The 12,945-nt window shown below is 41.7% G+C and overlaps 1 protein-coding gene across 1 annotated transcript; it reads left to right on the forward strand.

The window, feature by feature from the left end:
• The first annotated feature begins 56 nt into the window (after positions 1-56).
• CRIPT (CXXC repeat containing interactor of PDZ3 domain) lies at positions 57-9,702 on the forward strand. Its single transcript, XM_049784384.1, has 5 exons — positions 57-143; positions 4,945-5,010; positions 6,684-6,738; positions 7,995-8,098; positions 8,985-9,702. Exons 1-5 carry the CDS (start codon positions 128-130, stop codon positions 9,047-9,049), a joined length of 306 nt encoding a protein of 101 aa, XP_049640341.1. The 5' UTR covers positions 57-127; the 3' UTR covers positions 9,050-9,702.
• Positions 9,703-12,945: the final 3,243 nt, after the last annotated feature.

Consider the following 12,945-nt stretch of genomic DNA (forward strand, 5'->3'; position numbering starts at 1 on the left):
ACCCTTATGGTCACGTGCCTAGGAAGAAAGGTGGGCGGGGTGGGCCCGGGCCGGAAATGACGTCGTACGCGGAAGTGGCGGTCGAGGCGCAGGTATCCCCCGGCCGAGTCGGCCTCTGGACGGGACGATGGTTTGTGAGAAGTGTGAGTCTGGGTCGGTGGGGGCGCCCGGGACCCCGGGACCTCGGGATCTCGGCGAGGCTCCTCTTGAACCCCCAGCGGGACTCCAACTGGGAACCCCCAGCCTGCCCTGCTGCCTGCCCAACCTGGCCCTGGCCCTGCCCCAGTCCTGTCACTCCTGACTCCCAGGGCCACTGTTTTGCCTTGCCTCCCCTTGGGCACCTTCTTGCTCTATTTTCTGGCCTTTAATCAGATTTTTGCCTTAAAATCTGGTCTTTTGCCAAAATCTGGTCTTGCAGATCCTCAGTATGAGCAAGGTTTTTATTATTTATTTTATTTTTACTTCATTTTATTTATTTGTTTATATATGGTTTTATAGTGTTATACTATTTTAATATCTGGTTTTATTATTATTATTTATTATAATATTATTATGTTATACTATGTATTCATCACTATGATAAATACTTTCTATAAGGCCATTCTAACACCAATATAGGCTTTCTAATACTAACCAGTGCGTTTTATCATTTCCCTGTTGCTCCGTAATACATTAAGAACCATCTTTTCACCTTAATATAGCACACATTTATTATCTTAGTTATTAACTTTCTTTCTGGCTTTTGCTAGTTGTCAGTCTCAACAACTAGCAGATGCACTTGGTTCTTAGTTCTTGCTGCGTTATTTTATTTTATTTATTTGAGGCTATGAAGTGGTTTATTTGTTTGATGACACATGGGTGTGGTCACGTTGGTGATTCACAGATAACGAATGGTAAAATAATAAAAAAAAATAATCCACGTGATGATGGATGATAAAAATGGATTTTTTTTGTTTTGTTTTTTTTCTGGAGGATATAGAATGGTTTATTGATTGATGATACATGATCATGGATGATACACATATTCCCCCTCCCGTGATAATATAATGATGGGAAAAGCATTTCCATCATGATTTTGTCTGTAACCATAATCAGTTTAGGTCTATTGCATAGGATGTGCCAACGATCATTAAAAAACCAAATAAAAGGGGCCGGAGAGATAGCATGGAGGTAAGGCGTTTGCCTTTCATGCAGGAGGTCATCGGTTCAAATCCCGGCGCCCCATATGGTCCCCTGTGCCTGCCAGGAGCAATTTCTGAGCCTGGAGCCAGGAATAACCCCTGAGCACTGCCAGGTGTGACCCAAAAACCAAAAAAAAAAAAAAAAAAACCAAATAAAAGGGCCCGGAGAGATAGCACAGCGGTGTTTGCCTTGCAAGCAGCCGATCCAGGACCAAAGGTGGTTGGTTCGAATCCCGGTGTCCCATATGACCCCCTGAGCCTGCCAGGAGCTATTTCTGAGCAGACAGCCGGGAGTAACCCCTGAGCAGTGCCGGGTGTAGTCAAAAAAACAAAAAACAAATAAAAACTCCTTTGATGCTAGTTGGGCAACCCTCTTTCGTGCTGAGTCCCCCCCCCCCCAATCACAGTACAGGAATGAATGTCCATCTGTTCACCTGCACCTAGGTCCTAGGTTTTCTGTTGAGTTTATCAAAGACTTCTATTTTTGACTGTTCACATTCTTTGAGAATTTTTTTCCATTGACTAATAATTTGCTCTTAAAGCAAGAGCCTTAAGCACTTTTCCAATCTCTTCTGTTGTATGGAGTTGTTATGCATCTCATCTTCCAGCTCACTGATTCGGTCCTCAGCTGCTGTTACTTTGTTGGAAAGGCTTTCCAGTGAGGTTTCATCAGCCTACCACGTTTTTCAATCCTGTTATTTCAGTTTTGAGTTTTCTGATTTCTATTTTCATATCCTCTTTATTCTTATTTGTGGTTTGTTTAGCTCAACCTATACTTTCTTTGAGTTCTATGAACATCCTCATATTTCTTCTCTAAATTCCTTGTCTGAGAGGCTAAATAGGTGGTTGGCACTTTTTGGGTCATCAGAGCTGCCATCTTCATTCTCTATGCATGGTGTTGGCCTGCTTTGTTTCCCCATTGTCATACTTGTAGTGTGGTGTTTTCTACATGCTGTGCTGGGATTCATTGGCTAGGAGATGTGTGTGGCCACAAAGCTGAGCAGCCAAGCTCCCCTGACTCCACCCTTCGTGGACAGAGACAGCTCACCTTTAAAGAAGTGCCCTCTGGGAACGATCGGTCTGGGTGGGGTGGTTCAAGGTCCAGGACACTGCAGAGAAGAGTCACAATTCCTGCCATTTGCCAGAGCACACAGCAGGAATCCGGCACACCAAGATTTATTAAGATTGTGGCCTCTCTGCCCAAGCAGGATATAGATACATTTCTAATGGAATCTGGCATCACCCTGAAGAATTCTAACTTCACACTGGTGGGCTAAGTTTGCCAAGACAGCTTCAGAGTAAGCTAAATTTACCTGATTAGTGTAAAGTCGCTCCTTATACATTAGCACAATAATGAAAAGGATTTTTAAAGTGGCTGGATGGGGCAAGTTTAAATGTCACAAGCCCAGGGTTTTCCTAAGTAGTGCTGTTCTGAAAAATATAAAATCAGCCTGCGGGTCATGTGTTTGTTCTATGCTTTTTGACTCTAAAGGACGGGATTTTCTGCCAGGGTCTGCTTGGTTTATGGAGTAGAGCTCTTTTTTTTTTTTTTTTTTTTTTTTGGTTTTTGGGCCACACCCTGTGACGCTCAGGGGTTACTCCTGGCTATGCGCTCAGAAGTTGCTCCTGGCAACATATGGGGACCATATGGGACGCCGGGGGATCGAACCGCGGTCCGTCCTAGGCTAGCGCAGGCAAGGCAGGCACCTTACCTCCAGCGCCACCGCCCGGCCCCGGAGTAGAGCTCTTAAAGATCGCAAAAGATTTTGTCCCTCCAGAGAAATGGAGAGAGTTCATTTCTCAAGGTCCATCAAAATTCTAAGTATCTGGCCGAGCCCAAGTTTTTGTTTTTGTTGTTTGTTTGTTTTTTGTTTTTGGGTCACATCCGGCGCCACTCAGGGGTTACTCCTGGCTCTATGCTCGTAAATCACTCGTGCAGGCAGGGAGACCATATGGGATGCTGGGATTCGAACCACCGTCCCTCCTGGATCAGCTGCTTGCAAGGCAAATGCCCTACCATTGTGCTATCTCTCCAGCCCTCAGACCTTTGGTTTTATTCCCTCATATATACACTGGAATTTTTGATCAGTTCTTATAAAACTACTGAAACCTGGATTCTACATTTCCGCCTTGCGTTTTCACCATTCCATTTTATTCATGGAATGAGAATTATATTCCTATGAAGTGCAAGAGCAGGACCTTGCCTTCCTCTTCATCATTATGTCAGAATATGGCTAAGAGTTAGCACAGCAGGTGTTTACAGAGTAGAATAATTTATTCAGTTTGATCTAGTTAAGGACCTAATTAAATCCAGCTTGGAATGACCTGAGTCAGACACCAGTTAGGGTTATATGAGGGGCACATGCATCCTTTCAGAATATGGACTCTCCAGTTTCCCTTTATCCTTTCTTCACAGTGTGACTGCCACACAACTAACCTCTATTGTCTTTGTCATGGAGGTTAATAAATTCAAGCATCTATTTCAGTTGAATGATTCTTCAAAATATAGTCAGGGCATTGGGGACTTCTTGAGCGCTTTCCTAGAATTGGATGAAAAATAGACTAATTACAAACAATATGCATAAATAACATGTTTCTGTACAACATCTTGTTCCTATAACTTCCAGTGTTTACCCATGAAATGTATAAGTTCCTTGAAATCTAGGACTTTTATCTGATGTATTTGTCTTTCTTTGTATTTTTACAGAGGCTTATACAGCAGAGACCTTAATAGCTAAGTGAAGAGTTTTGTTAGCTTTGTTTAAAATGTACATGTGGGCCCGGAGAGATAGCACAGCGGCGTTTGCCTTGCAAGCAGCCGATCCAGGACCAAAGGTGGTTGGTTCGAATCCCGGTGTCCCATATGGTCCCCCGTGCCTGCCAGGAGCTATTTCTGAGCAGACAGCCAGGAGTAACTCCTGAGCATTGCCGGGTGTGGCCCAAAAACCAAAAAATAAATAAATAAATAAATAAATAAATAAATAAATAAATAAATAAATAAAATAAAATGTACATATGTATCTTGCTTCTTTGTGCATATGTTTCTTTGCTCATTCCCACTCTGGAGAAATAAGACCTCTGATGATGTGCCCTCTCTCGAACACACACTTCTCTTTTTCTTTCCCCTCACATCTTTTTTAATGAGTTTCATTTGTTTTTGTTGTTTGTTTGTTTTTTGTTTTGGGGTCACATCCAGCACCGCTCAGGGGTTACTCCTGGCTCTCTGCTCAGAATCACTCCTGCAGGCAGGGGAACCATATGGGATGCTGGGATTCGAACCACCATCCCTCCTGGATCAGTTTACTTCACAAAAACTAAAATAAAATGTGCATTTATGTTGGGGCCGGAGAGATAGTATGGAGGTAGGGCATTTGCCTTGCATGTAGAAGGACGGGTGGTTCGAATCCTGGCATCCCATATGATCCCCCGAGGCTGCCAGGAGTGTTTCTGAGCAGAGAGCCAGGAATAACCCCTGATCACTGCTAGTTGTGACCCCCCCAAAAAAAAAAAAAAACAAAAAAAAAAAAACAAAAAAAGTGCATGTATGTTAGAAGTTATCACAGATCACACATAGATGTTACTTCAAATCAGTTATCCTTGCTCTTACCGTAGAGATTCTGCTCGGAGTCAGTTTTCTATTGCTCAAAATACAATCTTGGCCCACTAGCCACAATCCCAATTAGATTTTCTTCTCATTTAGTATTGACCCAGTTGTGACTTTAGACATCATGTGATTGGTTTGTCTTTACTTTCTGGATAACAGGTGAGAAGAAACTTGGCACAGTCATTACCCCGGATACATGGAAGGATGGTGCTCGCAATACCACGGGTATGTTTCCATTTCTGAAAAACTGGAAGATTTTGTGTGATTTTTTTATGGGGTTCCTTTATAGTTTTGGGTTTGTTCTTGCCACTTTTTTTTTTTTTTTTTTTGGTTTTTGGTTTTTGGGCCACACCCGGCAATGCTCAGGAGTTACTCCTGGCTGTCTGCTCAGAAATAGCTCCTGGCAGGCACCGGGGACCATATGGGACACCAGGATTCGAACCAACCACCTTTAGTCCTGGATCGACTGCTTGCAAGGCAAACGCCACTGTGCTATCTCTTCAGGCCCTCTTCTTGCCACTTTTAAGACAGTTTCTTGCCTTTGTCTGTGCCACATGTCTTGATATTTTGTTTGGAATAGTTCTAACTGGAATTCTGAGCTTCCTAAAGTTGAAAGTCTGTTCATCTGCTACAAATTAGGAAAGTCGTAGGATATTGCCACATGTCTTGATATTTTGTTTGGAATAGTTCTAACTGGAATTCTGAGCTTCCTAAAGTTGAAAGTCTGTTCATCTGCTACAAATTAGGAAAGTCGTAGGATATAATTTTTCTATTCACCAGAACTTCTGATCCATTCTGTCCTCTTCTTCTGGGTCCCTAAATCTGACTTCTATTTCTTGTTAGGGTGCCCCATAGATCTTTGATACTATATTCATGTTTTATTTTTTTCCCTCCTTTTGTTTTCTTTAGATGGTGCATCTCATCTATAAACACTAACATCTCATCTTCTAACTACTAAATCTACTATTTGTTCCCCTTCTTCTGTCATTTTGCTTCCTATTCCCTCTAGTTCTGGGCCATATCTGGCAATGCTCAGGATTTACTCCTGGCTCTGCTCTCAGGAGTCACTCCTGGCAGGGTGCGGGGCAATAGATGGGATGTCAGAAATCAAACCCAGGTCTGCCACATGCAAGGAAAGTGCCCTATCTGCTCTGGCCCTTGCTCTTGCCATATTCTCTTTTGCTTTTGTTTATTTGATGTTAGTTCTATACCCTTCAGATTGGTGATTTCTGACTGAAGTTTTTTTTTATACTTTATGGAACCTTTCTATTGTTTTCTTTAGTTTAGACAACAGCCTAATTGTTTTCACTATGAATCTGAATCTGGAAGATTTGAACCATTTTGAGTGCTTGGGTCAATTAAGACTTTTGTCATTGTCCCTTAATACAGGTGAATTCCTACACTAACTGTACACTGTTTTGTGCTATTGCAGTGCCAGCGTGTTGTGGGACTTCTTCGGGGCTGCCTCACTGGACTGGGGGTGAAGGGCAAAGGCCCTCACAGGAAATGAACCTGAGGGGCAGGCCCAGGGTCAGAGCGTAAAGCAGAGACCTCCACAGGAAGTGAGCCAAGGGTCTAGGTGGTGCAGGCTGCTAGATTTTTGTTCCCGGATTTTATAAAAAAGAAGTTAATTGCAGGAAGTAAGGACTTTGAATATGAGTACAACAAAGATTCATTTTTTGTAGATGTTAGGCTGCTAAATTCTCTTCAGCAATACCTTTAAGAACCTGGCCATTAAATGAAGGTTTTGAAATTTTGAAATTTTTCCTTTAAGCTTAAGTTTGAAGGCCCACAAATGAACCTTTAGACTATTCATTCATTATATGTACGTGTGATACATAAATGTATAGATATAGGCCCTTTAAGACACTCCCTAAAATATGTATGTTTCAAAACAGAAAGTGGTGGAAGAAAGCTGAACGAGAATAAAGCTTTGACTTCAAAAAAGGCAAGGTAGGTTCCCAGAGAGCCCCATGAACCCCCATGCTCCTTGACATGAGACCTGCTGCAGAGAACTTGCATGCAGCATTCCCTTGTGTTCGCACTAGGTCTTGTTGACTGACTTACCAATGAAACCTTTAGGATCATTCTTTTTGTTTTGTTTTGTTTGGGCACACCAAGTGATACTCGGGTTACTCCTGGCTCTGCATCCAGAAATTACCCCTGGTGGTGCTACGGGGACCATATGAGATGCCTGGGATTGAACCCAGGCTAGCTGCATACAAAGCAAACATCCTCCCTGCTGTGACATCGCTCCAGCCCCTAGGCCCATTCTATTTTTATTGAACATTATTCTTTTTAGATTGCACCGTTTTCAATAGCTCTGGTTACTTGTAACACCCAAACTTCTTCCATTGTCATTTAAAAGTAATTACTACTTTGGAGGAGGCTAAATTCTCTTTGCAAAGTGCATGGTTTTGAATCTCACAGTTAAAAGATACATCATCAGGGCCGGAGTGATAACACAGTGGTGCTTGCACGTGGCCAACACAGGACAGACCCCGATTCGAATCCTGGCATCCCATATAGTCCCCCAAGCCTGCCAGGAGCAACTTCTGAGCACAGAGCCAGGAGGAACCCCTTAGCACCACTGGGTGTGACACCAAAACAATAAAAATAAAAAAAGATACATCATCCACACCTCAGTCAGCCATCAATGCTGAGATAAGACCACTGTCTGAGTAACCTGAGAAAAGAATAGTTCAATCAGTTTTCATTTTTGTTTTGTTTTTGGGTCACACTCTGCAGCGTTCAGGGGTTAGTCCTGGCTCTAAGCTCAGAAATTGCTCCTGGCACGCTCGGGGGAACCTATGAGTATGGGATGCCAGGATTTGAACCACGGTCCTTCTGCATTCAAGGCAAATGCCCTACCTCCATGCTATCTCAGTCAGTTTTCTGACTATGACTTCTGTGTGTGTGTGTGTGAATAGTTCAATCAATTTTGTGACTATGATGCGTGTGTTTGTCTGCATACGTGTGTGTGTGTGTGTCTGTGTGTCTGTATGTGTGTAATAAGCAGGTTTGCAATTACTTTAAACTGACCCCGAAAACAGCTTACCTTAGAAGGGGCTGAGGTGTGCAGTCATTTCTGGGGGACCTTTTTTAAAGGAGGACCATGCCCCTCACCTATTAAGTCTGATAGAAGGAATGGGTGCCTGGATCTATTCATTAGTCATGACCATTTGTTTCTCCTGTAAAAAATATTCTAGGTTCGATCCATATGGAAAGAACAAGTTCTCCACCTGCAGAATTTGTAAAAGTTCAGTTCACCAGCCTGGCTCTCATTACTGCCAGGGCTGTGCATATAAGAAGGGTAAGTCTCGTGCCATGTTTCTACTCAGGTCAAATCAGCCACATTTGGCACTGCCTTGAATAATTTAGAGTTATTAACTTAGAGTTCGCATCTCATAATTTCTCCTAGTCAGGTGTGGGTTTTCTTTATAACCTAAGGTTCTGTCCAACTTGGAATTTGTTCCTTGTTAAAAATACTTTTCTCGGCCGGGCGGTGGCGCTAAAGGTAAGGTGCCTGCCTTGCCTGCGCTAGCCTTGGACGGACCACGGTTCGATCCTCCGGTGTCCCATATGGTCCCCCAAGCCAGGAGCAACTTCTGAGCACATAGCCAGGAGTAACCCCTGAGCGTTACCGGGTGTGGCCCAAAAACAAAAAAAAAAAATTTTTTTCTCTCAAGGCCAGAGCAATAGCACAGTGGTAGAGTATTTTGCCTTGCAAGCTGCTGACACGGAACAGATCCAGGTTCGATCCCCAGCATCCCATATAGTCCCCTGAGCCTGCCAGGAGTGATTTCTAAGTACAGAGCCAGGAGAAACCCCTGAGTACCACTGGGTGTGGCCCAAAAAAAACAAAGAAAAAATTTTTTCTCTTTTGCTCTTTTTAAAATATTGTTGGGGCCAGAGAGATAGCATGGTGGTAGGGCATGTGCCTTGCATGCAGAAGGACAGTGGTTCGAATCTCAGCATTCCATATGGTCCCCAAGCCTGCCAGGAGTCATTTCTGAATGCAGAGCCAGGAGTAACCCCTGAGCACTACCAGGTGTGACCCGAAAACCAAAATATAGATATAGTGTTATATTATATTTCAGGAGTGGCTTAAAGTAAACAAATCACTGATATTCAATAATTTGACTGATGCGATTGATCTGTATGGATTTGATCATCACTTGCCTTTTCTTTTGTTGTAGGCATCTGTGCAATGTGTGGAAAAAAGGTTTTGGATACCAAAAACTACAAGCAAACATCCGTCTAGTATTGAACGCATTTGTGTATTATTCTGTATATACTTTCTGGCTTTCTGTATTATTTCCTGCCTCAAAATGTCAAAAATAACTGAGATGCTCCACTTACAAAACAACATGCTTTATGACAATTACATTTTCTCAGGGTACTTAACTGGTTTGTTCATTCACTTACTCTGAAGAAGTTGGGAATAGTAACAGGACAAGTCATCTGCCTAAAATTTTCACCTAGATGCATTTTTTTTAAACTGGGAGAAATGGCAAATTTAGCAAAAAAAAAAAAGCTGTTAATAGTTCTTTCTAGATGCACTTTCGCTTAGGTTATTCATGTAGTTCTTTTTTATTTATAGAAATTACAAAAGTAAGAATAGTATTGAACTTTTGCTTAAAATTTGCCATCCAGGTTTACAAATCTTCCTTATTCCTTTTACCTGTGTTACCTTTAGAATCAGCAATAGTTTGATTAGTTGTAGCTTTACAGGGTAAATATTGGAGTCTGTTATTGCCGAATGGTTCTCCAACACACGTTATATCAATTGACTTTGAAAATTTCTTCTAAAAGCCAGTGGATAACTTTTTTTTGGAAAAGCTCTTTAAGCAGAATCAAATATTTTACCCTCTTCTGCTCCCCTTCCCTTACAAAATAAATAAAGAGTAAAACAAATATTTTGACTCTTTTTAAATATATAAATATAATATAAATTACTAAGTCTACTCTAATGTTTCAACAGTTTTTCCTTTCTTGCCTTTAGAGATTTAGAACATAGGCTTCTAAAACCCATTTTGGAAAACCCAAAAAGTATTCCATATTGCCAGTGCCATATTAACATATATACACTATATTAAAATAGATAATATAGTATGCTTAGTATTTATTCTGTATTTTTATTTGTCCTAAATTCTTTTTTTGGTTTTTCGGGCCATACCCATTTGATGCTCAGGGGTTACTCCTGGCTAAGCACTCAGAAATCATCCCTGGCTTGGGGGGACCATATGGGACGCCGGGGGATCGAACCACGGTCCTTCCTTGGCTAGCGCTTGCAAGGCAGACACCTTACCTCTAGCACCACCTCTCTGGCCCCATTGTCCTAAAATTATTATAGAACATTTTAACTGTTTCTATGTAAGATTTTTTTTCAGATACTTTATTACAGAAAGATCACAAAGATGATGTGAAATATAATAAATAGCAATTGCTCTAAGAGCAGGAAGCATTTTTTCATGCTTTAATCAATTTGGGGTATTTTTTTTTAATTAATATCAACGTAAGGGGTCTGAAAGATAGTAAAGAGGTTAAGGAGCTTACCTTGCATGTGGCTGACCCTAGCTCAGTCCCCATCACTGCATATGATCCACTGTGTACTACCTGTGGACTTCCTTGAGCACAGAACCAAGGAATAAACCCTGAGCACTGCAGGATGTAGCCCACGAACCCTCCTCCCCTCAAAATAAATAATTGAATAGACTTATAAAGGACCTAGATAAAGAGTGGCCCAGATCCACAAAAAGTTGGGTTATTCAACTTGGGGAAACATACATTCTACAGGTATTGACTAGGATTCACAGCTGTTGACTCCCCAGACAAACATGAGCTTAAATACAAGAAGCCATAAAAACAATATATACTAAACATGACAGAACTAAAGCCAATCTTAGCTTTTATCAAAATAAATGTAAAAGTAATAAAATAACAATTTTTTTGGAATTTGGGAATGGGACTGGGAAGAAAACACATGTTTAGTCAGCAGAACATCAGATTTGATCTCCAGAGCCCTGCCAGGAGTAACCCTTAAAAACTGCTAGTTGCGGGGCCCGGAGAGATAGCACAGCGGCGTTTGCCTTGCAAGCAGCCGTCCCTGGACCAAAGGTGGTTGGTTCGAATCCCGGTGTCCCATATGGTCCCCCGTGCCTGCCAGGAGCTATTTTTGAGCAGACAGCCAGGAGTAACCCCTGAGCAAGGCCAGGTGTGGCCCAAAAACCAAAAAAAAAAAAAAAAAAAAAAACTGCTAGTTGTGACCCCAAAACAAATAACTCAAACTATATCAATTTATGCATATAGGCAGATACTGATGGGACCTTATGTTCACTAATGACTAGATGGACAGCAAATAAGGATATAAGAATTATGTGTGCAAAGTGTGTGCTTGCACACTTTAAAAGTATGTACAAGGTTCTACACACTAATTCTCTACTTCTTCCATGGGCCATTTATTTTCCTTTGACAGTTCCACTATGTCCCCTGTGAGAATCATTCTGTTTCTGACTCTACTCACCCTAGAAAAGTCTCTTTTCTTTCCTTGTCCTATTAAGCATTGCAATGGTGAAAAGATTCTTTGACTCTTAACTTGTTTTTTCAGCAAACTTTCACACACAAGACATCCAGTGATATTTCTTGGCTGAATTATTTGCTATTCTGATGCCTGCCAGCTGGTGGTTTCCAGTTCTTTCTTTCTCTTTTTATTTATTGGCATTCTTTGTCAGTAAAAACTTTCTTTTTTGCATGTTAGTATGAACTCATGGATTCCTGTTTTATTTAAAAGTCTGTGCTTATTCGTTTTATAAGTCAGACCCCCCCCAGAATATTTTATTGGGAAACTTTTTTGAGGGGTTTAGGTTATACCCAAAAACACTCAGGTTATTCCAGGCAGGCTCACAGGACCACATGTGATGCTGGGGATTGAACCCAGGTTGGCTGTATGCAAGGCAAACACCCTATTTCCTGTGCTATTGCTCTGGCATTTTTGTTTGTTTTATTTCCTGAGAAATTTTTCGGGCTAATTCTTTTTGACATTGTTCCTTGAGAATTCCCTTAATTTCTGAAAATAAAAAAAAAAAAATTCCAGGTTACTTTACAATGTTTCTTCCCTGCTGCTTGCTCAAACACAGTTCTGGGATTGGCCATTTTCTCCAAAACCCCTTACTTTCTTTAGGGGCAAATTAGGAAATGGAAGTCCAGCCTATTGAATTATTATTGCCCTAGAGAACTCCCAGTTCAGTCTACCTCACAAACCCTTATTGGCCTTTTCCCAATCCATATTGTATTTTTCCCTCACAGTAATGAGAACTTTGTCATTCTCTTTATTCTTTTGCAGAGCTTTGCATGTTTCTTAATACACATTTGTTATTACAGAGGAGAAAGTTAGGAAGCATTTCTGCAGATGCTGCCTCCCAATGAGGCAAATGAGCAAATGGTACTAAGACCTGTTTCAAATCAGCTATCAGAGGCTGGAGAGAGGTAATACCAGAGGGAAAGTGCTTTGTCTTGATTATAGTCCCTGGTCCCAATGCCCTGGACCACATAGGGTCCCTAAGCACAGAGCCAGGATTCCACTGAGCAGAGCTAGCTGTTTTTTTGTTGTTTTTTTTTTCTGGTTTATTCTCATATGTAATAAGCTTCTGTTGGGTGCAAGGAAGAACTGGATAAACAGACCAGCAAAGTGTAGAAAACTATTAAAATAAGGTGGAGGGACCGGAGAGATAGCACAGCGGCGTTTGCCTTGCAAGCAGCCGATCCAGGACCTAAGGTGGTTGGTTCGAATCCCAGCGTCCCATATGGTCCCCCGTGCCTGCCAGGAGCTATTTCTGAGCAGACAGCCAGGAGTAACCCCTGAGCAAGGCTGGGTGTGGCCCAAAAACCAAAAAAAAAAAAAAAAAAAAAAGAGGTGGAAATATAAAACAAGGGATACATATTGAAAAACAAGTGACTAGGTCTTTGCCCTTTGGGCTTTAGGCTGGGTCTTTGCCTTTTTTGGTCTTTGACCAGCATGGAGGTCAAAGGAAGATGGCTGAAAGGAGTTAAGACGCAGGGCTAGCTAAGAATGGCTGAATGCTTGAAAGGTTATGAGATAGGCCACACACATGTGGTGAATAGGGCATAAATAAAGTTGATGCTTCCTGAAAAAAAAGA

The sequence above is a fragment of the Suncus etruscus genome, chromosome 12, assembly GCF_024139225.1.
Source record: "Suncus etruscus isolate mSunEtr1 chromosome 12, mSunEtr1.pri.cur, whole genome shotgun sequence".
Lineage (NCBI taxonomy): Eukaryota > Metazoa > Chordata > Mammalia > Eulipotyphla > Soricidae > Suncus > Suncus etruscus.